This window comes from Nansenia antarctica, assembly GCF_963989245.1.
Source record: "Nansenia antarctica genome assembly, chromosome: 1".
In the NCBI taxonomy this organism is placed as follows: Eukaryota; Metazoa; Chordata; class Actinopteri; order Argentiniformes; family Microstomatidae; genus Nansenia; species Nansenia antarctica.
In genome coordinates this window covers 63,160,065-63,186,455 of record NC_137674.1, presented here as the reverse complement: position 1 = coordinate 63,186,455, position 26,391 = coordinate 63,160,065, and the positions used below count along the sequence as shown (strand labels likewise).

The 26,391-nt window shown below is 47.8% G+C and overlaps 1 protein-coding gene across 1 annotated transcript in view; it reads right to left on the bottom strand.

Annotated features, from left to right (window-relative positions):
• pigg (phosphatidylinositol glycan anchor biosynthesis class G (EMM blood group)) overlaps window positions 1–19,622 on the bottom strand; it is a gene marked incomplete at its 3' end in the record, with an annotated part of 29,610 nt that extends 9,988 nt beyond the window's left edge. The window contains exons 1-8 of the mRNA XM_080524796.1: window positions 19,506–19,622; window positions 19,098–19,309; window positions 17,081–17,290; window positions 16,796–16,984; window positions 15,953–16,082; window positions 10,949–11,149; window positions 6,713–6,930; window positions 2,687–2,968 (exon numbers count right to left, since the gene is read on the bottom strand). Coding sequence (XP_080380922.1) covers window positions 2,687–2,968; window positions 6,713–6,930; window positions 10,949–11,149; window positions 15,953–16,082; window positions 16,796–16,984; window positions 17,081–17,290; window positions 19,098–19,309; window positions 19,506–19,614 — 1,551 coding nt within the window. The 5' untranslated portion in view covers window positions 19,615–19,622. The remainder of the gene's footprint in view (window positions 1–2,686; window positions 2,969–6,712; window positions 6,931–10,948; window positions 11,150–15,952; window positions 16,083–16,795; window positions 16,985–17,080; window positions 17,291–19,097; window positions 19,310–19,505) is intronic.
• Between the last annotated feature and the right edge of the window lie 6,769 nt (window positions 19,623–26,391).

Here is a 26,391-nt window from a genome sequence, read left to right as displayed (position 1 = left end):
AAAAGCAGGTGTCTCAGGAGACGCAGTGCTGGGGGGTGGTAATGTTATGGTGTAGCCTGAAGAGATGGAGGTCTTCAGTCTCCGACGGAAGATGGGTAGTGACTCTGCAGTTCTGACAGCCGTGGGAAGCTCATTCCACCAGCAGGGAGCCAGTGTAGTGAAGAGACGTGACCGCCGTGTTGGCGTAGAGGTGGTGGGGCCAGTTGGCCAGCAGAGGTGGAGGAGCGTCTGAAGTTTGGGGGGTGATCATTGCCTGCAAGTATGCAGGGGCTATCCCTTTAGCTGCCTGGTAGGTAAGCACCAGGGTCTTGAATCTGATGCGAGCTGCTATTGGGAGCCAGTGAAGGGTGCGAAAATTTGGGATGTTTAACACCAGACGGGCAGCAGCATTCTGGATGAGCTGCAGAGGTCTGATGGCGGAGGCGGGGAGCCCGCCAGGAGTGCATTGCAGTAGTCAAGGCGGGAGATGACCAGTGACTGGACCAAGAGTTGCGCTGCTTCTCTGGTAAGGAATGGTCGTATCCTTCTGATGTTGTAAAGGAAGAACCTGCAGGAACGTGCTGTCGCTGCGATATTCTCCTCTGCGATAACCCCCTCCCTGTCTGGGGAGAAGGCAGGCTTTCCCAGGGATGAAAAGTAGCTCAGTTTTGTTAATGTTGAGCTTGAGATGGTGGGCTGACATCCATGTAGAGATGTCAGTGAGACATGCAGAGACACGTGTTGACACATGTAGGTCAGAGGGGGGGAAGGACAAGAAGAGCTGAGTGTCATGTGCGTAGCTGTGGTAGGAGAATCCGTGACAAGAGATTACAGAGCCAAGAGACTTGGTATAGAAGGAGAACAGTAGGGGCCCTAAAACAGAGCCCTGGGGTACCCCAGTAGTGAGGGTTCGTGGAGATGATAATGATTCTCTCCAAGTCACCTGGTAGGAGCGACCCGCCAGGTAGGAAGCAAACCAGGAGTGTGCAGTGCCAGAGATGCCCAGTTCTGAGAGGATGGAGAGAAGGATCTTGTGGTTGACTGTGTCGAAGGCAGCAGACAGGTCCAGGAGAATGAGAACAGAGGAGAGGGAGGAAGCTTGAGCAGAGTGGAGGGCTTCCGTGACAGCAAGGAGAGCAGTCTCGGTGGAGTGCCCAGCCTTGAATCCAGATTGATGGGGGTCCAGATGTTCTGTCTTCTGGAGAGAGTCAGTGAATTGTTTAGATGCAGCACGTTCAAGGGTTTTGGAGGGGGACGATAGAGGGATACCGGTGTATTTTGGAATGATAGTAGGATGCTTTAGCAGCTGAAGAAGAGGAGGTGTAGTTGGAGAAGAGAGGGTGAAAAAGGCTAAGGTCATCAGGGAGGCTGGTTTTTCTCCATTTCCTCCCAGCTGCCCTGAGCACTATTCTACAAGCATGTAGTGTTTCAGAGAGCCAGGGAGCATGTGGAGAGGAACGTGCTGGCTTCAAGATTAGTGGAGAGGGTGTCGAATGATGAGGTGAGAGCGGACAGGAGGGTGGAGGATGCTGAGTCAGTGGATAGAGGGGAGAAGGATTCAACAGAGGGTAGGGAGGATAAGACAGAAGAAGAGAGGGTGGTGGGGGAGAGGGCACGCAGGTTGCGACGAGAGGGTACAAGGTGGTTAGAGACTGACAGGGAAGAGGTGGTTTTGAGGGGAAGGGAGAAGCATACAAAGTGATGATCAGAAACTGGGAGAGTGGTAACAGTAAGGTTAGAGGTATGGGAGGATTTGGTGAAGACAAGGTCAAGCTGATTGCCTGCCTTATGAGTCGGAGGAGAGCGGGACAGGGTGAGATGAGATGAGATGAGATAACGTTTATTGCCATTTATGCATACACATTAAGCATACACATATAGGAATTTGATTTGGCGTTACAGTAAGAGCATTTCTAAATGCAATGCAAACAAAACAACACAGGACAGACAGCAGTGCAGACAGAACACAACAAACTGTAAAACCACGGCTGCCATGTGCGGCGCCATAAGGAAGCTGAAGGAGAGGAGAAGATCAAGTACTCCAGATAAGAGAAGCTTCTCTGACTGGATGTTGAAATCACCCAGGCGTTGGGCGCGCCCAACTCTATTCTACTATACCTTTAATCCTATGTACATTACATTCTTTTTGTTTTTATCTTCACACTTGCTTTGGCAATGTCAATTTATGTTTCCCATGATGCCAATAAATGTACATTTGAAAAATTGAGAGAGAAAGGGATAAGGGATAGTGAGAGAGGGAGAGAGAGGGGAAGAGAGAGAGAAGGAGGGAGAGAGAGAAGGAGGGAGGGAGGAGATGGAGAGAGAGAGAGACAGGGAGAGAGAGGGAGAGAGAGAGAGAGAGGAGGGAGAGAGAGAGAAGGAGAGAGAGAGAAGGTGGGAGAGAGAGAGATGGGGAGAGAGAGAGGAGGGAGAGAGAGGAGGGAGAGAGAGAAGGAGGGAGAGACAGAGAAGGAGAGAAGCAGAGAGAGAAGGAGAGAGAGAAGGAGAGAGAGAGAAGGTGGGAGAGAGAGAGATGGAGAGAGAGAGAGATGGAGAGAGAGAGAGAGAGGAGGTAGAGAGAGAGAGAAGGAGGGATAGAGAGAAGGAGAGAGAGAGAGAAGGAGAGAGAGAGAAGGAGAGAGAAAGAGGGGGAGAGAAAGTACAGTAGGTATTATAGTGATCCAGTGGATGGAAGAGGAGGACTCACCTTCCCAGAGGCCTTTGCTCCCGGGGCCAGCCTCCGGGTCGCCATGGAGACGACGACACAGAGCAGGGCGGAGCAGAAGGCCACGCCGCCGGCGGCTGCGCCCCAGGACAGGCTGCAGAGGCAGGAGGAGGCGGGGCCGGACGTGCACACACTCACATGCACGGAGGACACTAGCAGCAGCAGCAGGAAGAAGGGCAGCGAGAGCAGAGAGGATACTGGGAGATCCACCTCTGCCGCCCCGCCCAGCGCCTCCGGGGCCGCCAGCAGGAGCAGGAGGAGGAGCTACACACACACACACACACACACACACATTTTAATCATTTATTTATGTCCACATAGAAACAAGTATACAGGGACACAAATACTGAAGGCACAGATGGGATGCATTCACAAACAGACATGGACAATGTCTTTCACATACAACAGGACAAGACTCACAGGTACAAGTAACACCGTCTCCGCCATATATGGCGGCTGCCAATAATCGCAGAGACAGAGCAATACTTGCTGAGCCTTTTTGCTTCTCCCTTGGACATTCCCAGTAGACGTAGTCCTCTGACAACCAATCTGTGCACATGTCCAAGACTGCCAAATATAAAGACTAATAGCGTACACCTATAGCCTAGCTCTGAGATGGTATCTACAAGCTGCTGGTATTTCATGACCATAGTCATGAAGGCTTCCTCTAGGCTTATACACACACACACACACACCACCTATACATTTTGGACTCAGTGAGGTGACACATCTGTTTTCTAGGTGAAGTAAGTGAAGTTAATTTAACTTAATCGATTGTCTCTGAAGCCTGATGGCCCTAATAGTCAGGTTCACTATGTTTCAATTTAAACTTTCGTGGGAATTTTTTGGGGATTTGCTAATCTATACATTTTTGGAAAGGGCATTGTATGAGGAATCAGAAAATATATGTTTCCATTTGCACAGATGTCTGAAAGGCGGTCATCTTGGCATTTACAAAATGGCCGCCATAATACACACGTTTTGTAATATCTTGGCTTCTAAATAAGCTAGAACATTGATTTTAACTGCTAAACCTACATTTTCAGGGTCAATGAATCCAATGGTTGGAGTTACAAAGCAATTTTTTGTATTCTTCTTCTTAAAAAAAAAAGTATATGGGCACAGGCAGCCATTGCTCTGCAGGATCCATAGGCTAATTGGATCCCCTGCAAAATTGGTACTCCAAACATGAGGATGGCATGCTTAAACCAACAACCACAGACGTCCTCCCAGCCCCAAAGTCCATCATTGAGATGGTACAATGCAAATGCAAAACTGACTGTTCTTCTGGCAGATGTTCATGCAGAGCTAAGAACTTAGCCTGTACCGACATGTGCAGCAGCCAGTGCCAGAACGATGACGATTCCCAAGCTGTGACGCACGAAAGTGATGATGATGAACTAATCTAACAGCCCAGCTCACATTGGCACGCATTGGACTCGCCATTCACATATCACATCACACATAGCATAAACGCTTATACATAGTCAAGAGACACAACCCGCCTGTCATTACACATAGAGTAAATACACATCCCACAAACAGAACAACCAGCACACCATACACTCCCCACATTCCTCCCATTCATTTATTTTGTTTCATTCCCTATTTTTATCATTAAATATGATATACGGAGCTTATTCTCCATGCCGCACCCGCCTTGAAGTCCTGCCTGAGAGCGTTCCTCACTTCCTGTTTGCGCCAACTCAAGATCCCCAAAATCTGGCGAAGAGCCCTAGTTGTTGCGATCCCTAAACCGAATAAGCCTGAAGGGGACCCTAAGAGTTACCGTCCCATCTCTCTGTTATGCATCCCCTTCAAGATCCTCAAGACGGGGCCGTCTTTATAGACCTGACGGCTGCCTACGATACCGTATGGCATCGCAGCCTCACCTGCAAGCTGCTCCGCCTGCTGCCGGACAGGCACATGGACAGAATGATCATGGAGCTCATCCGTAACCGCAGCTTTACCCTTACCACCGGTTGCGGACAGCTAAGCAGGCTTCGACGCCTTAAGAACGGCGTCCCTCAGGGATCGGTCCTGGCCCCCCTCCTCTATAATATCTACACCTATGACCTGCCCAACACACTCTCGCGGAAGTACGCCTACGCAGACGACCTCGCAGTTGTGTACTCTGCTGGAAATTGGCAGTCTGTGGAGGGGATTCTGAGCCAGGACATGCAGACACTAGTGGCATACTTCCGGAAATGGAGATTGAAGCTTAGCGAGGCAAAGACGGTGTCGGCTGCCTTCCACCTTAACAACAGGGAGGCTAAATGTGAGCTTAGAGTATACCTAGATGGAACTCCCCTGCCATGTTCCGCTGAGCCAATCTATCTCGGCGTGACATTGGACAGGACGCTCACGTTTCGCCGGCACCTCGAGTCACTGCGCAAGAAGTTAACAGCTCGTGTGGCGTTGATGAGGCGACTGGTTGGCTCAGGCTGGGGCGCCGGCGCAAAGACCTTGCACACGGCAGCCCTAGCCCTCCTTTATTCAACTAGTGAATACTGCGCCCCAGTATGGTGTCGCAGTGCCCACACCCGCCTCATCGACTCGCCTATAAACGAAGCCTTGCGGTTTGTGACAGGATGCCTGCGTCCTACCCCCGTGGACAACCTTCCCACCCTAGCAGGCATCCAGCCCGCAGGCCTCCGCCGCATGGGAGCCACAGCACGTCTCGCCTGCCGGGCCGTGGAGCTTAATAACCATCTGCTCCACGATAGGCTCACTATAACAGCGGAGCCCTCCCGGCGTCTCAAGTCGAGACACCCATTTGTGCCTGCCGCACAGGATCTCAGGCAGCAATGCAGAGATCTCAACATCAGTGCGGCAGGATGGGCGGATTATATGTGGCGCGCGGAGTGGGAGGCAAACACCTCCAAACTCCGCGACCATATCCCAGTCGCCGGCCCTGAGCCCCTCGGGATGGACTTGCCAAGGCTATCCTGGGTGAGGCTCAATCGTCTCCGGACCGGCATCGGGCGTTTCCGCTCATCAATGCACAGATGGGGCTTGGCCCCAAATGCGTTGTGCGAGTGTGGCGCAGAGGACCAAACCGCAGACCATATTATCCTGGATTGCCTGGTGTACCACCCACCCAACGGGATGCATATTCTGTCGGTACTAGATGACGAGACGATGACATGGCTTCTGGAGGGGTGTCCAGAAATATAGCCCGGGTGAGCCCCTCAACCAGGTCTCGGGGTGGTAAAAGGGTAGCCCCTCGGCCCCGAGCATGGTGGAGTGGAGAGGAAAACAACTACCCATACGCCGAAAGAAGATCATTAAATATGCCATTAGGCTAAAGATTTACCTGCCTCTGTATTGCCTTACTGGTTGCTGGCTGTTGCCATAACATCCAAAAATGTATAGATTAGCAAATCCCCCCAAAAAGCCAACAAAAGTTTAAATCATAACATCGAGACTATCTAATGCAGGAGGTTGTCGTGATCATACTGTGGTCTGTGGACTCACGTATGGAAGTAATAGAAAAACGACAATTTCTTAAAGTATAAGTTACACATTTTTATGTGATGATATAAAAAAAAAAAAGAATACAAAAAATAGCTTTGTAACTACAACCATTGGATTCCTTGACCCTGAAAATGTAGGTTTAGCAGTTAAAATGTTCTAGCTTATTTAGAAGCCAAGATATTACAAAACGTGTGTATTATGGCGGCCATTTCTTAAATGCCAAGATGGCCGCCTTTCAGACATCTGTGCAAATGGAAACATATATTTTCTGATTCCTCATACAATGCCCTTTCCAAAAATGTATAGATTAGCAAATCCCCAAAAAATTCCCACGAAATTATATAACAAACCTGACTATAAATTTGATTTGGGGGTTTTGCCAGTAGAACAGGTATTTAAGCTGGTCAGATTAGTGAGCTAGTCAATACATGTTGGCCTCAGTAAGGTGACACAACTGAACTCAGAGCAGCACAACATGTTAATACCAAAGACATCATGTGTGTGTGTGTGTTAGCGTTAGGTGTGGGGTACCTGTATAGTGATCACCATGGCGACCAGGACGGAGTACATGTCGTAGTTGCCTAGGTGACGGTTGAGGGCGGAGCTCATAGCAGCGAGCGCCTGCAGGTACGTGTTCATCACCTTGTTGCCAAGGTTACCGAGCACCTCAGAGTTGTTACCCTCCAGATACAGCCTCACCCAGTTACCATGGGAGCGCTCTGCCATCCTGAACTGCTCCAAGGCTGACTCTGTGGGAGGGAGGGAGGGAGGGAGGGGGGGGGGGGGGAGGGAGGAGGGAGGGGGGAGGAGGAGTGAGGGAGGCAGGGAGGGTGGGAGGGGGGATGGAGGGAGGGTGGGAGGGAGGGAGGGAGCGCCACTGAGTGGTGAGTTGATGTGAAACACGGTGCAGCAGCTTTCAGTCACACTGCCGCATGCTCCTGGAACAAACTCCCTGAAGAAATCAAACAGGCCCAAACCCTAAAAATATTTAAATCTAAAAACCTTCATGTTTTGCAGCAGTTATGATTAAACACAAACACTTCTATCAATGTTTTTATCCATAAACTATTGTCTTATTGAATGTTTATCTATTTATCTCGGCATCATCTTTGACCATACCCTCTCGTTCCTTCCCCATGCCAACCAGGTCACTAAATCTGCATAATTCCACCTCAGGAACATTGCCTGCATCTGACCTTCCCTGTCCTTTTTCTGCTGCTGAAACACTCATCCACACTCATCCTCATCCTCAGAACTTCCCGACTCGACTACTGCTACAGCATCCTCTACGGTTTGCCTAATAACATCCTAAACAAATTCCAATATGTCCAGAACTCTGCTGCCCGTCTGCTCACCTCCACTCGCCGCCGTGACCACATCACCCCTGTCCTCCAAAACCTACATTGGCTCCCGGTCAAATACAGGATCCAATTCAAAATCCTACTCACCACTTACAAAGCCATCAACAATCTGGCGCCCTCCTACCTTGCCGACCTCGTCCCTCTCCACACCCCCTCCCGTTGCCTCAGGTTTGACGACCAAACCGCCCTCAAAACCACCAGGACCAAGCTCCGGACCTGGGGTGACAGGGCCTTTTCAGCCGCAGTCCCGTCCCTGTGGAACGCCCTCCCCAACCACATCAGACAGGCCAACACCCTGCCACCATTTAAACAGGCTCTCAAAACCCACCTCTTCAAGCTCGCTTTCACCAGTTAACCCTCTCCCCCTCCCCTTCCCATGTGTCCCCAGTACTACCTTAATTAGGCCCCTATACTTTCTTTTATTTATTTTTTGTTTCTTTTTATTATTACTACTCGATCTTTTCAGTTTGTAAAGTGTCTTTGAGTGTCTAGAAAAGCGCTATATAAGTCTAATGTATTATTATTATTATTATTTACTTCTTATATTTGCTTTTATTCATTGTCATTTTTAATTTCTTACTATGCTCCTCTTGCTGTATTTTAATAATGTATGTAAAGCACTTTGAATTGCCTCTGTTGTATGAAATGTGCTACACAAATTAACTTGCTTTGCCTTGCCTGGTGTTTTTTTTTTAATGATAGATTTTTATTTGGGTAAAAAGTACAGACAGTACAGTACATCCCAGAGGATAGCACGTAAAAGCACTGAAACACTTGTTTCCAAAGTGGTCCTCGCTGGTAGACAAGAACATACAAAAACAATACACCAAAAAACATACAAAGAGCATACAATACACAAGAACATACAAGATACAATCAGAATAGAGTTTGTCATTCTTTACACAAAAGTGCTAACAGTGCAGTGTTTCCCCTACCATTGCCTTGGGGGGGCGGGCCGCCCTCCCAACGGAACCCCCGCCCCCCCAAGAAAGAGGAATTATTACGGACGTAGACACCAAACATCTGACAAGCAGGCTAAAATATCCACGTTTTTTAAACCCAACCCGAATCTGGCGAGTGGCAAGCCCATAGGCTCGTTGGTAACGTTAGTCCGCCGTAGTCTCGCATAGCCAGACCTATCTCCACACTTCGCGCTGTGCCAGCGCTGGAGAATAATACAAGATTTTGCGCAAGTGTGCGCGCGAGACGCGAGAGTTTTTGCCGGCTGTGATGTCTGCAGATTGAAAGTAAGCAAGTTCAAACGTTAGCAAATATAATTGCTGAGTGTTCTGACAGAGAAAGTTGGTTAAAATTGGTCGTTATTATCGTGACTAGAAAGTGTCTGACTATAGTTCCATAGTGTAAATAGTGTCAAAGAACTAGCAAGCTAGCTAGCTCAGAGGTGATGAGATGAGCTAGTCTCCTTGCACACTTGCCAGCTAAAGAGCTAACTGGAGGCACTTTATTATTTTACTTAAAGTAGATATACTATCTTTCTTATTCTGCTAGAGTTGGGCTTCATGGTAATACCATAATGGCATATTTACAGTACATGGACAGTTGATTGAAGCATTGGAAATGTCTGTTTTTTTATAGTTGGACATACAAACATTTTTCAGGTGAGAGAGTAAAGTCAAAATGACATGATTATCTGACTGGATTGCCCACAGCAATCCAATATTCAATTATAATTATGTTATAAATTGATATGGATCAATTTATGCCTCTTATTAGATTATAAATACTCTGGCTGTTTTGTTTACCTTTTGGTTGACAGCAAAAGGGAGAGAGGAGGGTAGGGAGGGAGAGAAGGAGAGAGAGCAGGATGGTGTCGGCACACCAGAGAGAGAGAGAGCAAGAACCAGGTGAGAAAGTGGACAGGTAGTCAAGACCACATAAGTAAGTAGCCTTGAGAACCAATGGTTTTGGAGCCTAATGGCCCATAGGGCAGGAGCCTATCTCCTGTTTCCGTAGCGTGAGGCGGCTTAATGTACAAGTACACCCCTGGACATGACGCTGGTATGAGGCAGGGTCTTACCCCCTGGGGGGGGGGGGTCCATGCCACGGTCCATGCCACCCCCCCAAGGCAGCAAACCTAGGGGAAACACTGCAGTGTGTATGTGTATGGGTAGGAGTGTTTATGACTATGTGCGTGTAAGTGTGTAAGGCTAGGTGTATGCATTGTATAGTTGTAAAATCAAAGCCTAATGCCTGTGGAAAACTTTCTTCCAGAGATGTACCATGACCTGACCAGTAAAAACATTTAGAGATGGCGCTACCTTAACTGTCAGAGGGAGACTGTTCCATAATAAAAACCCTGAATAATAAAAAGAGATCCGAGCGGCAGTGCTGTTCACCCTAGCCACTGTGCAAGAGCGTACACTGGCTCTAGTATTATGCTCATGCCGGGAGTGCACCATCCCAACTTGACTGCTCAGGTAAGCTGGGGGCAGACCCATTTATGACCCTGAACAGAGGTTTCAGCTTGAGCTGTTCATGCGCTGCTCTACTGGAAACATGTTGACTGCTCTAAATTCTGGTACCCCAATATGGGTTCTGGAGGGAGCGTTCAACATGTACGGATTATGTTATTTCGCATTACCTGTAACTTGTGTTTTAGCTTAGCTGAGAGACCACTAAACCAGGCTGAACATGCGTAGTCAAAATGCACTGCACAGGTTATTCTGATCCTATCAACTTTTTGTAGCTTTTGATTTGACCCCCAAAAAATTTATTCGGTTTTACCGAGATGTAACAACAGTTTATTGTCAATGAACCACTCCCTTACCAATGCAAGTTCTCTGCTCAAGGCTTCCTCTATCCCCTTTGGGTCCTTTCCTGAAACCAGGAGAACTGAATCATCTGCATATAGCAAAAGTTTGCACCCCACAACTGCCGGCATGTCATTGACATAAATTAGAATGGACCCCTGGGGCACCCCACACCTCCATGGCCCCTGACAGGGTCCCCTCAACATCACACATCTGAGATCTGTCAGTTAAGTATGATTCAAACCATTCAACTGACATCTGATTTAGACCCAGACTCCTCAGCTTAGAGAAAATAATATGATGGTCCACCGTGTCAAAAGCCTTCTGTAGATTCAACATGGTTACCGTTAGGTGTGTGTGTGTGCCTGGATGTGTGTGTGTACCTGGGTGTGTGTGTCTGTACCTGTGTGTGTGTGTGTGTGTGTGTGTGTGTGTGTGTGTTTGTGTGTGTGTGTTTGTGTGTGTGTACCTGTGTGTGTGTGTGTGTGTGTGTGTGTGTACCTGGGTGTGTGTGTGTACCTGGGTGTGTGTGTACCTGGGTATGTGTCTGTACCTGTGTGTGTACCTGGGTGTGTGTCTGTACCTTGGTGTGTGTGTGTGTGTGTGTGTGTGTGTGTGTGTGTGTGTGTGTGTACCTGGGTGTGTGTGCGTGAGCAGGCAGCTCAGCTGATGGGCGTTCAGGTGCAGCAGCCTCAGTTTGTCCCTCAGCGAGGCCGTCTCCATGACGACCGGCAGCATGCGTCCCACGCTGCCCTGGGGCACGGGCAAACCCAGCGCAACAGCCAGGGTGGGGGCCAGGTCAACCTGCTGCACGGTGGGGGGGGGCACCATGCCCTCTACACACACACACACACACACACACACACACACACACACACCACACACCACACACACACACACCACACACCACACACCACACACCACACACACACATACACACACCACACACCACACACCACACACACACACACCACACACCACACACCACACACACCACACACCACACACACACATACACACAGGTGAAATGAGAGGGAATGAGAACAGATTGTCAGACTGGTGACATGTGAGGTTCCCCAAGGATCAAACCTTGGTATCTCCTATTCAACCTCTGCATGGAACTAAACCAGGACAAAACAGAGACAATTGTATTTGGTGCACCTGACAAAAGATGGAAAGTCAGTGGTGCAAAACTTGATTCTCTTTTGATTGATTTCTTGTACCTCTCCTGGGGAAGGCAGGGCTGATGAGCACCAGGGGTGTGTGTGTGTGTGTGTGTGCGTGTGCGTGTGTGTGTGCATGGGCGTCAGCAGCTTTTGGAATGTGGGGGGGACACTTATTTTCCGGGGGGTCTGGGGGTCCTCCCCCCGAATTTTTTTAAATAGTAGATTCAATTTCCTGCATTCTGGTGCGTTTTACACCCAAAATAATCTCCCTCTTTCTTTGTTTTTCCTTGGAGCTGGCATGGTCTGCAATTACTGACTACTAATATGTTTTGGTTTAACTCACAGAGGCCTGACACTGACACTTGGCACTTTTTAGGTACTTTATTAAATATGAAGATTCAAAAATAATCAAAGGGTGAATTAGAAAAGAATGAGGTAACTTTGAGTCAACAAATTGAAAAAAAAGTTATGAGGAAACATAAAATATGTACCTAGGCTACTCAGAGCCTATTACAATCAAACTTAGCCCTCTTCAGTGCATTGCAGAACATTCAACTATAACTCAATACAACCTGTTAAAGACTTGCTTTTACTCCATTCTTTCCCCAACATTTCAAAGATTCCCCTTTTTTGTCCTTTCATTAAATGTTCCATATCTCCTCCTATAATCATATTTCTCCTCTATTATCTGTACCATGCATACAGCAGGATTTCTACAATTAGAACATAAGACATCATACAAAGGCTCCAAAAGTGTGACCTCTTTTGTCATTTGCAGACACAAATGACTGGCAAATCTCCTTTAAGTCAAGTTTGTCAAGATGCTCTTGGTGGATGTGGCAAACAGCCACATTGTTCAAGCGCTTTTGAGACATTGAAGAGCGCAGCCACGTCTTGAGCCTTCTTAAGGCACTAAAACTTCTCTCAGCCTCTGCTGAGGAGCATGGCACAACAAGAAGAAGCCTGACCAACACCTCTACTTGAGTGAACAGACCTCGAACCTCTGGCAGCATAGCTCTCAGTGTATCCACCACTTCACTGACTGTGCTGCAGGGATACTGAAGTTTGAACATGGCTAGCTGTACCTCCAATGAATGACGGTCTAGTTCTGGGTACGAACGGACCACATCCACATCCTCCACCTTTCCAGTTATTAACACTCTTTCCAGTAGACTGAGTGTTTCGAAGCTGCTTTGGTCAAAGCGCCTTGTCAACTGGATCTCCACTACATCCAGCATTTTGAAGAATTCTATCCTGTAGAACTCCTCAGGGGAGGTAGGCCTAAATGCTGGTGCATTTCCTGTGAAGCGCTTTGGGGGTCTCCGGATATGAGGAGTCTGGATAGCCTCTATGTCCAACTCCTGGATCATGTCACAGGCTTTGGTGTATATCTGATGACATTTTTCATCACATCTCTTTACCCGAATTGTGTTTTTCACACAATCAACCGCAGCCAGCATCCCTGAGACACTTACTGTCTTGCTTTGAAGGGAGCGGTTGAGACATTCAAGTTCTTTTAGAACTTCAAGGGCCATAATCAGGCTAAGCAAAACCTGCCCCTTCTGAAACCTCTCCAGAAGCCCTCTTGCAGTTATGCAAGTGTCAGAGGAGCCATGTGCCATTTCCTCAAGACTGACCAAAATATTTTCGTATTGGTCTACAACTGCCTGGATAGCTACCACCCTCATGAGCCATCGTGTGGGGCAGAGGGGCCTCAGAGTTCTGAAACTCCCTGCTTCCGACTGGGCAACCTCCTTAAATATGGTTTTGTATTTCCCAGATAGATGGTACAGATTGCCAAGTTTGTGGACTAAATCCAGCGCATCAGACACAATAGTGCTTGTGCTACAGGCTGTCTGAGTCACCAGATTAATGCAATGAGGACCACAATGAACGTAGAGAGCAAGAGGTTGTGTTTCTTTTATGACTGCCTGAACGCCTTTAGCTCCACCTGCCATATTGGCTGCCCCATCATAGCTCTGACCGCGAAGGCAGGATAAGGGCAGGTTCAATCGAAGGAGGACATCAGTTGCCATCCGAGCCAACTCTTTCCCTGTTGTTGAGGAGACTTGATAGAGGCCCAAAAACTCCTCATGAGGTAGCAAATCACTATCTACATAGCGTAGGCATATGGCCTCTTGTTCATTCCCAGACAAATCTTGTACTCCATCAATTATGATGGAGTACATGAGTGTGGACACCTCATGTATTTCCTTTGATATATTTTTCAGAACGGAGTTGCCCATAATAGTTAGCATCTCATTCTGCATTTCTGGACTTGTGTAATGGTGACAAACCTTACTGAGCCAACGCTTTAGAACCTCATCATCCCCTGCTCTAAGCTTCAGTAGCTGAACACAGTTTCCCCCATCACTCTCATGTCCACGTAATGCTAGACCCTGACGGGCAAGTAAACGAACTGATTGCATTATTTTCAGCAAACAAGATCTGGCCTCTCTTTGCTGCTGCATCTTAACTGATGATAACTGTGTTTCTATTGTCCTGTGAAGGTGTGTGTAAGTTGTAACAGCAACTTTGTGTGCATGACTATTTTCATGGGCTTGAAATTTTTCAATGGCCTTTTTCCAGTTTTTAAAACCAGAAACCACAAAGGCTAGATCCACATTTTTCGCAAGAGGGCTTGCCTGCCCTTTGAATGCTTCTTTACAATAGAAACAAAACACGCCCCCAGCATTTGGCACATAATGAACCCAAGGAAAGTCCCTAAACCATTTTTCCTGAAAGGTAAGAGTCTTGTTCAGCAGACGTTGGGGTGGAATGACTCTCGGGTCAGGTTGATTTGCCTTGTGGTACACATCCTCTCCCTCGTCTCTCTCAGGCTGGCTCCTCTCACCCTCCTCTTTCTCAGGCTGGCTCCTCTCACCCTCCTCTCTCTCAGGCTGGCTCCTCTCACCCTCGTCTCTCTCAGACTGGCTTCTCTCACCCTCCTCTCTTTCAACATCCCTCTCTCTTGCATCTCCATCAGAATGGGTCTCTCTCTCTTCATTCTCAATGTTTCCCCCTCTCTCTTCCGTATCTAATGTCTCCTGTTCCTAGAAATTAAAATAAGAATGAAATTGTCCATTCATTTAATTAGATTATCAATTTTCATAATTCACAGTAAACTTTCATGCTTTCAGGCATGCTAAATTATGCCTTTGCAAAAGTTGGTATAGACTGAGGGACTGGGCATTAGAAGATTGTGAAAATATTATTAATATTAATATTATTATTAATAATAATAATATTTAATAATAATAAGCAATGCTAAATTTTCCTTAGCTGGCCCTGCCTCTGACTCACTCTCACTCTCAACCACCTATAGCAGGAGAAATGGGGATGCATTGAGCACTTGTTCATATTGTTTTTCTCTAATAGAACATTTGACATAGAAATACAATCATCAATACAAAAAATACAATCACAAGCATTTTAGAAATAGAAAAATAAATGGAACAGGTGTTTTCTTCTTCTTTTTTAACCCTAGCTCAAGCAATCAGATGCAAAATTGATTCTTTGGGTGGGTGCAATGGCCAAATTAAATAGTGCAAATGCTCAGGGCAATGAACACGGGCAGGAGATGCAATAATGACAGGACAGGTAAGCACTGTGAGGTGTTTGTCGCCATTCTGTGCTTTTGATGACATTTCACCTGTGTCTGTTCTGCATTTAAACATGTCTAACCGCACTAGTAATGCCTAACAAAACTGCTAGTGCCATATAGCTGATCTAGCTCGTATTTGGTTGCTAGTAGGCTATGCTAATTATATTGCTAATACAGAGAATGTCTCATAAGGTGCTAACATTCTTATCAGAAAAGCTGGCTGTGTTTGACCTTGGGAGAACGCAATGTTGCTGTTTGGCCACTCACGGGAAAACTTGGATGACTTTGACTTACTTTTCTCTTCTTAGAAAAAAATGTCCTTATATCCATCTTGGTGGATGATCTAAATATCGTCTTGCCTCAGTCTGAATGTTTTGAATCTGCGTGCGTGTCTGATGCTGCTGCTGCTGCCGTGTTAAAAACAGAAGTAAAACGCGGAGTGGATTTCTGGATATGGGCAATCCCCTACTCATAAAGTGGAACGGATTTGATTGTGAAGCAATGAAAATAACGCTGACCAGTCATGCAACATATTTTTGATGGCAAATGTGGGGGGGTCCAAACGACCTTGTTTCAAAGGTGGGGGGGACACGTCCCCCCCCAAATATATGGTGGTGACGCCCATGTGTGTGTGTACCTCTCCGGGTAAGGCTGGGCTGATGAGCACCAGGGGTGTGTGTGTGTGTGTGTGTGCGTGTGCGTGTGTGTGTGTACCTCTCCGGGTAAGGCAGGGCTGATGAGCACCAGGGGTGTGTGTGTGTGTGTGTGTGTGTGTGTGTGTGTGTGTGTGTACCTCTCCGGGGGAAGGCAGGGCTGATGAGCACCAGGGGTGTGTGTGTGTGTGTGTGTGTGTGTGTGTGTGTGTGTACCTCTCCGGGGGAAGGCAGGGCTGATGAGCACCAGGGGGGTGTTGACCTCGGGGTCAGAAGAGCCTCCGTGACTTCCTGTCTCTGTCATGCCGTGGTCCCCACACAGCACCAGCAGAGAGGGGCCTCCCTCCTACACACACACACACACACACACACACACACACACACACATCACATCACACACACATCACATCACACACACATACATTTCATAACATGGAGTGTTGTGGTTCTCTTCGGAGTCTGGTCCTTAAAAAGGGCTATGTAGCCCCTTGGTTCTACCCTGGAGGGCTATAATGGTGGGCTATAACGGAGGCTATAATGGTGGGCTATAATGGACAGACAGACAGACAGGTAGGCAGGCAGGCAGATAGGTCAGACAGACAGACAGGCAGAAAGACAGACAGACAGGCAGGCAGGCAGGCAAGCAGGCAGGCAGACAGGTCAGACAGGCAGACAGACAGACAGATAGACAGACAGACAGGCAGACAGACGGACAGACGATAGAGAGGCAGACAGACAGACAGGCAGGCAGACAGACCGTAGAGAGGCAGACAGACAGACAGGCAGGCAGACAGACCGTACAGAGGGGCAGACAGATGACAGACAGACAGGCAGGCAGACAGACCGTAGAGAGGCAGACAGACAGACAGACAGACAGACAGGCAGACAGGCAGACAGGCAGGCAGACAGGCAGACAGACAGACAGGCAGACAGGCAGGCAGGCAGACAGGAAGGCAGACAGACAGGCAGACAGGCAAACAGACAGACAGACAGGCAGGCAGGCAAGCAGGCAGACAGACAGGAAGGCAGACAGACAGTCAGGCAGACAGACAGACAGACCGTGGAGAGCAGGGCCTGGTGGATCTTCTTCAGGGCCTCGTCCATCTCCAGCAGCTTGGGTGGTACCAGGGAGCTGTGAGGCCCGCTGAGGTGGCCGATGTGGTCCAGGCCCAGGTAGTGCAGCACCAGAACCTGCCAGTCCTCCCTGACCAGCACCTGGTCCAGGTGACGACTCACGTTACTGTCCACCTACACACACACAGACAGGTCAGACAGACAGGTCAGACAGATAGACAGACAGGTCAGACAGGCAGACAGACAGGTCAGACAGACAGGTCAGCTGACCTCAGTGTAGTCGGAGACGAAGAAGGACGTGGTGCCGTCAGACTCCAGGAAGTGCTTGGGGAAGAGGCGGAGCCAAGTGTCGTCCCCGTAGAAGATGATTGGCCGCCCGGCCTGCCTGGCCTGGGACAGCAGGTTGTCCTCCTGCAGAGCTGCAGAGTTCAGGTTCATCACCACGTCTATGAACCCTGGGACACTGCCTGTAGTCAGGGCCTGTCACACACACACACACACACACACACACACACACATTCATTAATACATGATGGTGATGATAATGATGTGTGTGTACGTGCGTGCGTGTGTGTGTGTGTGTGTGTGTGTTAGGGTTAGGGTCAGGTCATGTTAGGGTCAGGGTTAGGGTCAGGTCATGGTCAGGTTAGGGTCAGGTCATGTTAGGGTCAGGTCAGGGTCAGGTTAGGGTCATGTTAGGGTCGGGTCAGGTCAGGTTAGGGTCAGGTCAGGGTCAGGTCAGGGTCAGGGTCATGTTAGGGTCAGGTCAGAGTCAGGTTAGGCTCAGGGTCCAGTGTTTCCTTCAGGATTTTCCACATTAGGGGCGCTCACCTTTTTAAACTTGCACGCATTCGGCAGAAACCTTAATTTTCCACAACACTGTACAGGCGAAGGTCCTTGCAAATATACCCAGCGATAGACTTGGTAATAGTCGTAGTCTCGGGGAGATAAAGGGAAGCCTTGTTTTGCAATTGTGAAATCTCACAATCAAGCCAAACAAGTCTTTTTTTTTGCAGTCTCGGTTTTTGGCATAGGGCGACAAATGAAGCGATGAAGAACCCACTCGATATCATAACCAATAGTTTTACATTCACTAAATACCTACATTAAGTTAGCAAAGTCGGGTGGGGGGTATTAGTGTGTAGCCACATCCACCCCAACTGTATTTAAGTAGCCATGTGCGTGTGGACCTGTTTGTTGACAAAATGGATGCTGAAGCTCTCGCTAATGCTATCAACAGAATTTCAAAAGCAGGCAGAAATATCGACAGTGGGCAATTATTTGAACTCATATTGGACTATACATAACAGGAACTCCGAATCTGACGAAGAAGACAACGGAATTTCAGACATTGATCTCCACAGCAGTTCACTATTCATGGCACAGTCGTCTGCAGACAGACCTGCTGCTGTGTTCTTGGGTAAGTTTTAGTGAGTTACATGTGTTGTTTACTAGGATTTTCAATAATAACCCGAATTTGTGTAAAGAAAAAACAAATTTGTGTAAAAAAAACAGCAGTCATGGAATGCCTCTTGTCCAATCAAATAACTTTATTACGTTGAGCCCAGTATGCCCTCCGGCACTCTCAGAGAGAATTTACGAACGCAGCCATCATATCAATCGTGGTTTTTTTCTGAATAATATCGAGCAACTTCGGATAGAATCTGTATCTGTTTAAATCTCGTTATTCGTGCTATCCGAATACCGTATTCAAACTGTCCTCAAACTGGCTCTTGTCCAGGCGGAATAAGGACTTGAACCTAGCATCGTCTAGGCGGAGCTCCTGGACCAGGTTGCATAAAGCCCCCTGCGACTCCCAATTGTGGAGGATGTCATGCATCCATAAACGGCGCCGTGGTTGTTCCAGAGCAACCTCCTCCTCCTCAAACGCTAAAGCTAATGCAAGTAGTTGCATTTTATTCGCCATTATTAAATGCTACAGTATACACAACTTGTTGAACAAGTAGACGATAACAGTATACGTTATACAAGGTATGATAACGGTTACAATGTATGACGGTTAGGATAGAATCCTGTTGTTAAGGTTACAGAATACTCGCGCAGAAGCGCTCAAATGGCGGTGAAGGCTGCGCTTCTTTCTAAAAAAAGAAGTCACGTGTGAACACGGCCTTAGTGGACTGAATGAATTAGTGGCGGAGAGAATCTATTTGTGGCGGGCCGCCACAAGTCAATGCATATAGAGTAAACACTGGGGTCAGGTCAGGGTCATGTTAGGGTCAGGGTCATGTTAGGGTCAGGTCAGGTTAGGGTCAGGGTCAGGTCAGACCTTGATCCTGGGCATGGTGACGGTGGGGGCTCGGGCCTTGGCCACGTAGCTGTGGGACGTCCCTCGCTCCACCAGCTGTCTGGTGTACGGCATCCACTTCCCCCCGCTGGCTCCAAACAGGAAGTCCTCCCTCAGCGCGTCCACCAGCATCACCACCACCCTCCTGAACAGCTGGGGGGGCGGGGCGGTGGAGGACGCGTTAGCTGAAGTCCCTGCAGTACACACACACACACACACACATACATACATACACACATATACATACACACACACACACACACACACACACACACACACACACACTCAGTTAGGATAAAAGGTTAGGGCGAAAGGTCAGGGTTAGGGTGAAAGGTTAAAGGTCAGGGTGAAGGGTTAGGGTAAAAGGTTAAAGGTCAGCGTGAAGCCCACCTGGCTCGGCCGGCAGGTTCGCCAGGCTGCTCCGGGGGGAGGAGGACTTGATGGGAACCGGGAAGAAACCCCGCAGGAACAACGCGACGGCGAACACCTGGAACACCATACACCAGGAGGCGAAGACACACGCGCGGAGCTTCATGGCGGCTGACAGAGAGACGCTGGGAGCGGAGGGCTGGCTGTACACGCGACCTGCCCGGCGACCATAGACATGTAGCTTCTAGCAGCCACGCTACCATAGACATGCAGCTAGCTGGCTAGCCTCGTATTAGGGTTAGCTTCTAGCTTAGCTTACTGAATGAACGGCAGCTCTGACCGTCCTGCTGATGTTGAAACTGCGCAAAAACATTCCGCTTTACATTAATAAAATGCCCGTTTTTCTGGCAGATTCCTAATGAATGCAAAATATTCGTTTTATCAGTTAAAATGATGAAATCACGAGCTGTCAAACTGCTGTCAACTGTCAACACACAGGACTTCCGGGTTGTCGTAACATACGGGTAGTCAAGGCAACCAAACAACGCAGCTAGGGATTGGTGGGTTTGACGTGAGGTAAATCGCAGTACAGCTCAAGTATATCCCGCTCCGGCCGGAGGCGTTCTTCATGTCCGAACCGGCGTGAAGACCATTTGGTTCGGGCGTGAAGACATTGGCTGTGTTCGGAATGGCAATACAATAATAGAATGGTAAAAAAAATGATGTTGTGTCCGTGTGTATGCATTTATCATTATAGTCTATAAAGCATTCTAGTGGGACTTCGGTGTAGTTCCTTCCCATCCCATCTGGGCATCAAAGCTGTAATGAAAAAAGAAGACAGTACTGTCACGGGGAAGCCCCATGCCCTATGTTAATATACATGACCAAACAGTAACATTACATGCATGAACATAACATTTCCTAGTATTTAGGTTGCACCTGGGCGTTGGGGTTACATTGAATTGTGTTTGGATCTGTGCGTCTTCATTGTAGTCTGTCTCAGGGACGCGGGAAGGGGGGTGCTGAGGGTGCTGCAGCACCCCCTAGCGGCAGGCAGAAGGAGCTCCTCCTGCCTGAATTTAAAAAATAAAAATATTATTCAAACAATAATTTAAAACAATATAATAACTATTGTTGCTTTTGGGAATAAAAATAAATGTGTTTTTTGTAATAAATGTAAAAATGTGTTTGTTAGTTTTAATGTTAGTGATCACATGGTCATATCTTGCTAGGGAATCTCTGAGTTCTTTAGCAAAAATGCTAAATCAGCCAGAACAATTGAAGTGGAGTTGGAAGAAGATGCTGATGCAGTTGCTTGCTTCGCTTAACAACACTCCCATTAATGCTCTACTGTCGGACGTTGTTGAGAAAGAGCAACAGACGGCCAGAAACGTATTAGAACTGATATTCAGATCCATCCGATTCTTCGGCAGCGAAGGGCTTCCGTTAAGAGGCAATAACAATCGACATGGAGTGCTGTCTGTAATAATGGTCAACATCATGTTTGTGGACATTGTGGGACACTGTGAGCTGAGTGGAAATTACTGTAAATTCCAACACATTGTTGGTAAAATATTTAACGTTACGTCTTTGTAGTGTGTGGGTGCGTGCGTGCTTAACTATTATTGCGCGTGCATTGGGGCCCGTCGTTATGCCACTGTGTGCGTGTGAGCGAACGAGCAATCAGCGAGAGGGAGGGAGGGAGGGAGGGAGAGAAATCGTTATAATTTTTTCCCTGGCAATTTTTTTCCCTGTAGCGTATATAGACAGCACCTCAGCACCCCCAGTCAAAATACCTTCCCGCGTGCCTGGTCTGTCTCCTGTTTCACTGCAGCGTTTCAGCCATGATGCTGCCAGGTCTTCCTGCGTTGGTGATAGTAATATCTCCGTGGGCATTGTACATATAATCATCCTGATATTTACTCACATTGTATAATACATGCAAACAGTTAAATAACGAAGCAGAGACATTTTGGGACGTAGCAAACTGTGTGTTTTCTCATCTCTTCTCTCCTGCATTTGGCAGTGGGTCTGGACTCAGTGGGCGTTACATAGGTAGAGGAGTCCAACCCACTTGTAGACGGGGGAGCAGTGGGACATGCCAAGTGTGGTTGAGTAGGGGGGGTTTAAATTGATAAAAGTATAAATCCAATTTCTGTTGTGTTAAACTACTCATAGAGATCATTACAAAGTATTATGTTGACAAAAGGAAAAGTCAATGTAAATAATAGTTGTGTTGAATGGGACTCTTGATGTATGGTGTGGTTAATTGAAAACTAAATCTGTTTGTCTCCACATAGGAGAGGCTGGGGGGTATAAAATAGACCAGCAAATTGGAAATGGGGTTCACTCTGCCCTGCTACAGACAGGGAATGGGACCAGGTCTACTGGATGTTTAACATAGTGTGGTATATTTTGACAACGCACATACACACATAAACTGTATAGAATGTATGGATCTGTATAATCTGCCTTTAGATTCTCCTGGCTATGAGAGGGGGGGGCGGGGCTAGGATTTTATGGGCCGGTTTCACAGACAAGGCTTAAGCCTAGTCCTGGACTAAATCACACTTTCAATGTAAAATCTCCATTGAAGATGCTTTTTAGTCCAGGATTAGGCTTAAACCTTGTCTGTGAAACTGGCCCATTACTCTTTGTTTAGGCCATATGGTCATTCCAAGATGGCTTTCTTGTGGTCTGTGACTCCCCCCTGACCTATAACCTGAATGACATCATATTATGGACTGACCATATTTTCACAGGCAAATGTCTCACACCCACGTTACAGGATTCACACTCATCCTGGGGGGTGGTGTGTTCGAGAACCAGTTACACACAATCAGACATTTTAGACATTTTAGACATTTTCAGACATTTCAGACAATCAGACATTACATTCAACAACAACCAACATTTACATTCAACTAACTAAAGTGCTCAGTGTTCAGTGTAGTGTTCAGTGTAGTGTTCAGTGTTCAGTGTTCTGTGTTCATTGTCCAGGTTCCAGTGTCGGTAGGAGGCAAGGGTAAAAAACCTGTGGCTGTGCATCCAGGAAAATTCCCCTGCAGCCCTCTAGTTATAGAGCGACTACTATCCAGTTTGCCCACCAGTGCAAAGCCGTGGCTCCCCCACCTCCCTCCCCCGAGGGACCCCACACACCCGACTCACCCGACCCGCCCCACCACCGGCGCATCCGGCCCAGCCCACCAGGCTCAGACTCCTGTAGCCCTTCACGAGGCTAGCCGGACCAGGGGAGTGAGAGAAGGGAGGTGTGCATGGTTTGTGTAGGTGTGCATTTTGGTGTCAGGCGGGTGATCAGTACTTCCCTGTGACCCAGTGATGTTGGTCATCCTGGTGCTGGTGGTGCTGGCAGAGACGGCTGGTTCGGCTGTGGGTTGTGTGTGGTGTTGTTCTGGTGAAGGTAGGAAGTGGGTCAGTGCTGTGTACATGTGTAAGTGGTGGAAGGTGCAGTGGACTTCCCTGTTGGTGTTGTGCGCTGCTCCTCTCCTGGTCCTTGTGATGGTGATACTGCTGACCAGGGCTTGTGCTGGAACGGTGGTGATGGTGATGGTGCAGGAACTGGTGGTGCAGTGAGGTAGGCCCGGGATGGGGGGGGATTGGGCGATGCGGCGCGGCATGGGGGGCGGTTTAGAGGTTGACGTCCTTCCATCTCTCCACCCCCCACACCTCTCTTGCTTTTTCCTGGTTATTTTTAAAATCAGTGATTGCGTGGTCCCTGAGGAAGAGGGTGATTCTCCTCCTCAGGGTTGTCAGGTCGACGCTCTGCTTCTGGTAGACCCTGATGTTCCTCGTCTCCCAGAGGACCTGCTTGACGGCGCTGATGATCCTCCACTGTTGTTGTAGTTGGGGGGTTGTGCACCCCCCGGGAGGACCATACAAGATGTTCTCGGCCGTCAAGCGGGGCAGGGTCAGGAGGCTGTTGAGGGAGACAGAGGGAACAAACAGGGCCCAGACCCGCCTGGCCACGGAGCACTCACAGAACAGGTGGTTAATGTGTTCTGTGTCCGTGCATCCGTGGGGGCATTTCTCAGTCTTTGCGATGTGCCGCCTATGCAAGAATTCCCTAGTGGGGAGACAACCATGAGCAGCCATCCAGGCAATGTCTTTTTGTTTATTGTTTGTACATTTATGATTTATATTTTTCCAAACCTGTTGGATTGTGCTGGCTTTTGGGTGAGTTATGGTGTCCTTCGATCTTATGAAGGACATGATGGTCCTGTATTTCCATGAGACCAGCCCAGCCGTGGAAAGTCCTGTCCTGAAGGCAAAGTCCCTCCATATCTTGTAGACTGGAGGGGGGTCCCAGCTATAGGGCACAGTGTGGTTTATAGCTGAGGTGACCCTGAGTGTCCGGAGGATGGGTGTGGCATAGTATATTTCAAAGAACCTGGCTTTCCTATCTGTGTTGTTGATGTTGGTGATGAGGTTGGAGAGTCCCTGTGCCCTAATGATGTTTAGGATGTCTGGGACCCCTTTCCCCCCATTCTCCACCGTTTTGTACAGACTAGACTTTAATCTAGACTAGACTTTAACCAAGACTAGACTTTAATCTAGACTAGACTTTAACCTAGACTAGACTTTAATCTAGACTAGACTTTAATCTAGACTAGACTTTAACCTAGACTAGACTTTAATCTAGACTAGACTTTAACCTAGACTAGACTTTAACCCTAGACTAGACTTTAATCTAGACTAGACTTTAATCTAGACTAAACTTTAACCCTAGACTAGACTTTAACCTAGACTAGACTTTAACCTAGACCAGACTTTAATCTAGACTAGACTTTAATCTAGACTAGACTTTAACCTAGACTAGACTTTAATCTAGACTAGACTTTAACCAAGACTAGACTTTAATCTAGACTAGACTTTAATCTAGACTAGACTTTAACCAAGACTAGACTATAATCTAGACTAGACTTTAATCTAGACTAGACTTTAATCTAGACTAGACTTTAACCTAGACTAGACTTTAACCTAGACTAGACTTTAACCTGTCACGGCCAGGCTCATGACCATGACAAAAGACGGGAGACACACACACGATCTTTAAAGTAATGAAAATAAATATTTTATTATAAACTAAATGAGGCTAAATACAATAATAAGATGAGGTGTGGTAGTCAGTAAATCAGTGGTGTAATGCGAGTGTAGTGGAAAGTGGTGAGGTGAGTGTTGCATGGTGTGAAACAAGGAACAAACAAATAAGACAAATAATGGTGCCTAGAAGGGGGCCTCCATACTGAGGCCTGCATGGGTCTTTTATATGTCCCGGATCCTGGAACCAGGTGGGGCACAATCAGCTGTCCACCAGCTGATCTGCATTCCCCTGATTAGTAACCCTGTCCAGCAGGAGGCCTCTCTGCAGACAGGGAAACAGATGTTATTACAGGCCAGGACAATATATGGGGCCAGGGCCGTCACACCCCCTCCCATAGAAACAGGGTCCCAAAGGGAACACTGCACAACAGGGAAACACCCCACAGTAAAATAATATATAATCACCTGTATTCAGGACCAACCACCATTACTCCAACCTCGGCAACAGGTACCAATGAAGCCATAATTAAGAGGAGCAGGAACAGTAGAAGGGTAAAAACACGAAATTAGTTAACACAAAAACAATTTTAACAAGGGGCCCTGGACAATGCATCTGCCACTACATTGTCCTTCCCTTTTATGTGACGTAAAAATGGATGGATAATCCTTAACAAGATGCAGCAGTTGGGTACATTCAACCTCTGTTAAATGCCCCAACGAGCTCCCAAGATCACGAAGGGACTCTGAATTTTTCAATCTTCCAGTCAACAACTCCTGGCCGGGACTGGATAGGCCATCCTCCTCAGGCTCTGCCACCACCTGAGGGGAATCCCCTACTGTACTGGCTACACACGCCGGACGAACAGGAACTGACGCCTGCTCCACAGAATCAGACACACGGTCATAATACGGTTTCAATAAATTAATGTGGCAGAGCTGATTAGGCTTCCTACGCAAAGGTGTAGCAATCAGGTAATTAAGATCAGACACTTGCTTTACTACAGTATGTGGACCAGTAAATTTAGCACAAAAGGGGGAATCAACCATGGGCAAGAGTGCCTGAACCTGATCACCCGGGCTAAACTTCCGTGGCTCAGTTCGGCGGTCATAAAGGCGTTTCATTTTCTTTTGTGCACTAGCTAGTTTTTCTTTTGCCAGCTCACCGGCTTCATAAAGCCTATGCTTAAAGCCGAGCACGTATCTAAGCAAGTTTTTTGGTGGTTAGGACTCTTTCCAATCATCTTGGATAACGGCCAAGGGGCCACGTACTGTGTGTCCGAACACCAGATCATTGGGACTAAAACCCGTACTTTCCTGGCTCACCTCCCTGGCGGCTAACATCATCCAAGGAAGCCCCTCCTCCCAATCTCCGTCCAGCTCAGTACAGTAGGCGCGCAACAAAGATTTCAAAGTTGCATGGAATCGCTCCAATGCGCCCTGGCTCTGCGCGTGATAGGCTGACGCCCTGTTGTGCTTAACGCGCAGCTGTTTCAGGACCTGAGCGAACAGATGGGAAGAGAAATTAGAACCCTGGTCAGACTGGATGATTTTTGGTATGCCAAAGATTGAAATGAACTGAGTCAAGGCACGGACTACAGACTTGGTGGTGATATTGCGTAAGGGAAAAGCTGCAGGATACCTGGTAGCCTGGCACATAAGTCAGCAAATACTTAGCCCCAGTACGAGACGGAGGGAGGGGACCTACACAATCAATAATGAGATGGTCAAACGGTTGACTGGTTGCCTGAATCGGACTCAATGGAGCCGGTGTAATGCTCTGATTCGGCTTTCCTGTCAACTGACATGTATGACATGTTTTTACATAGGCTGCCACATCCCTCTTAAG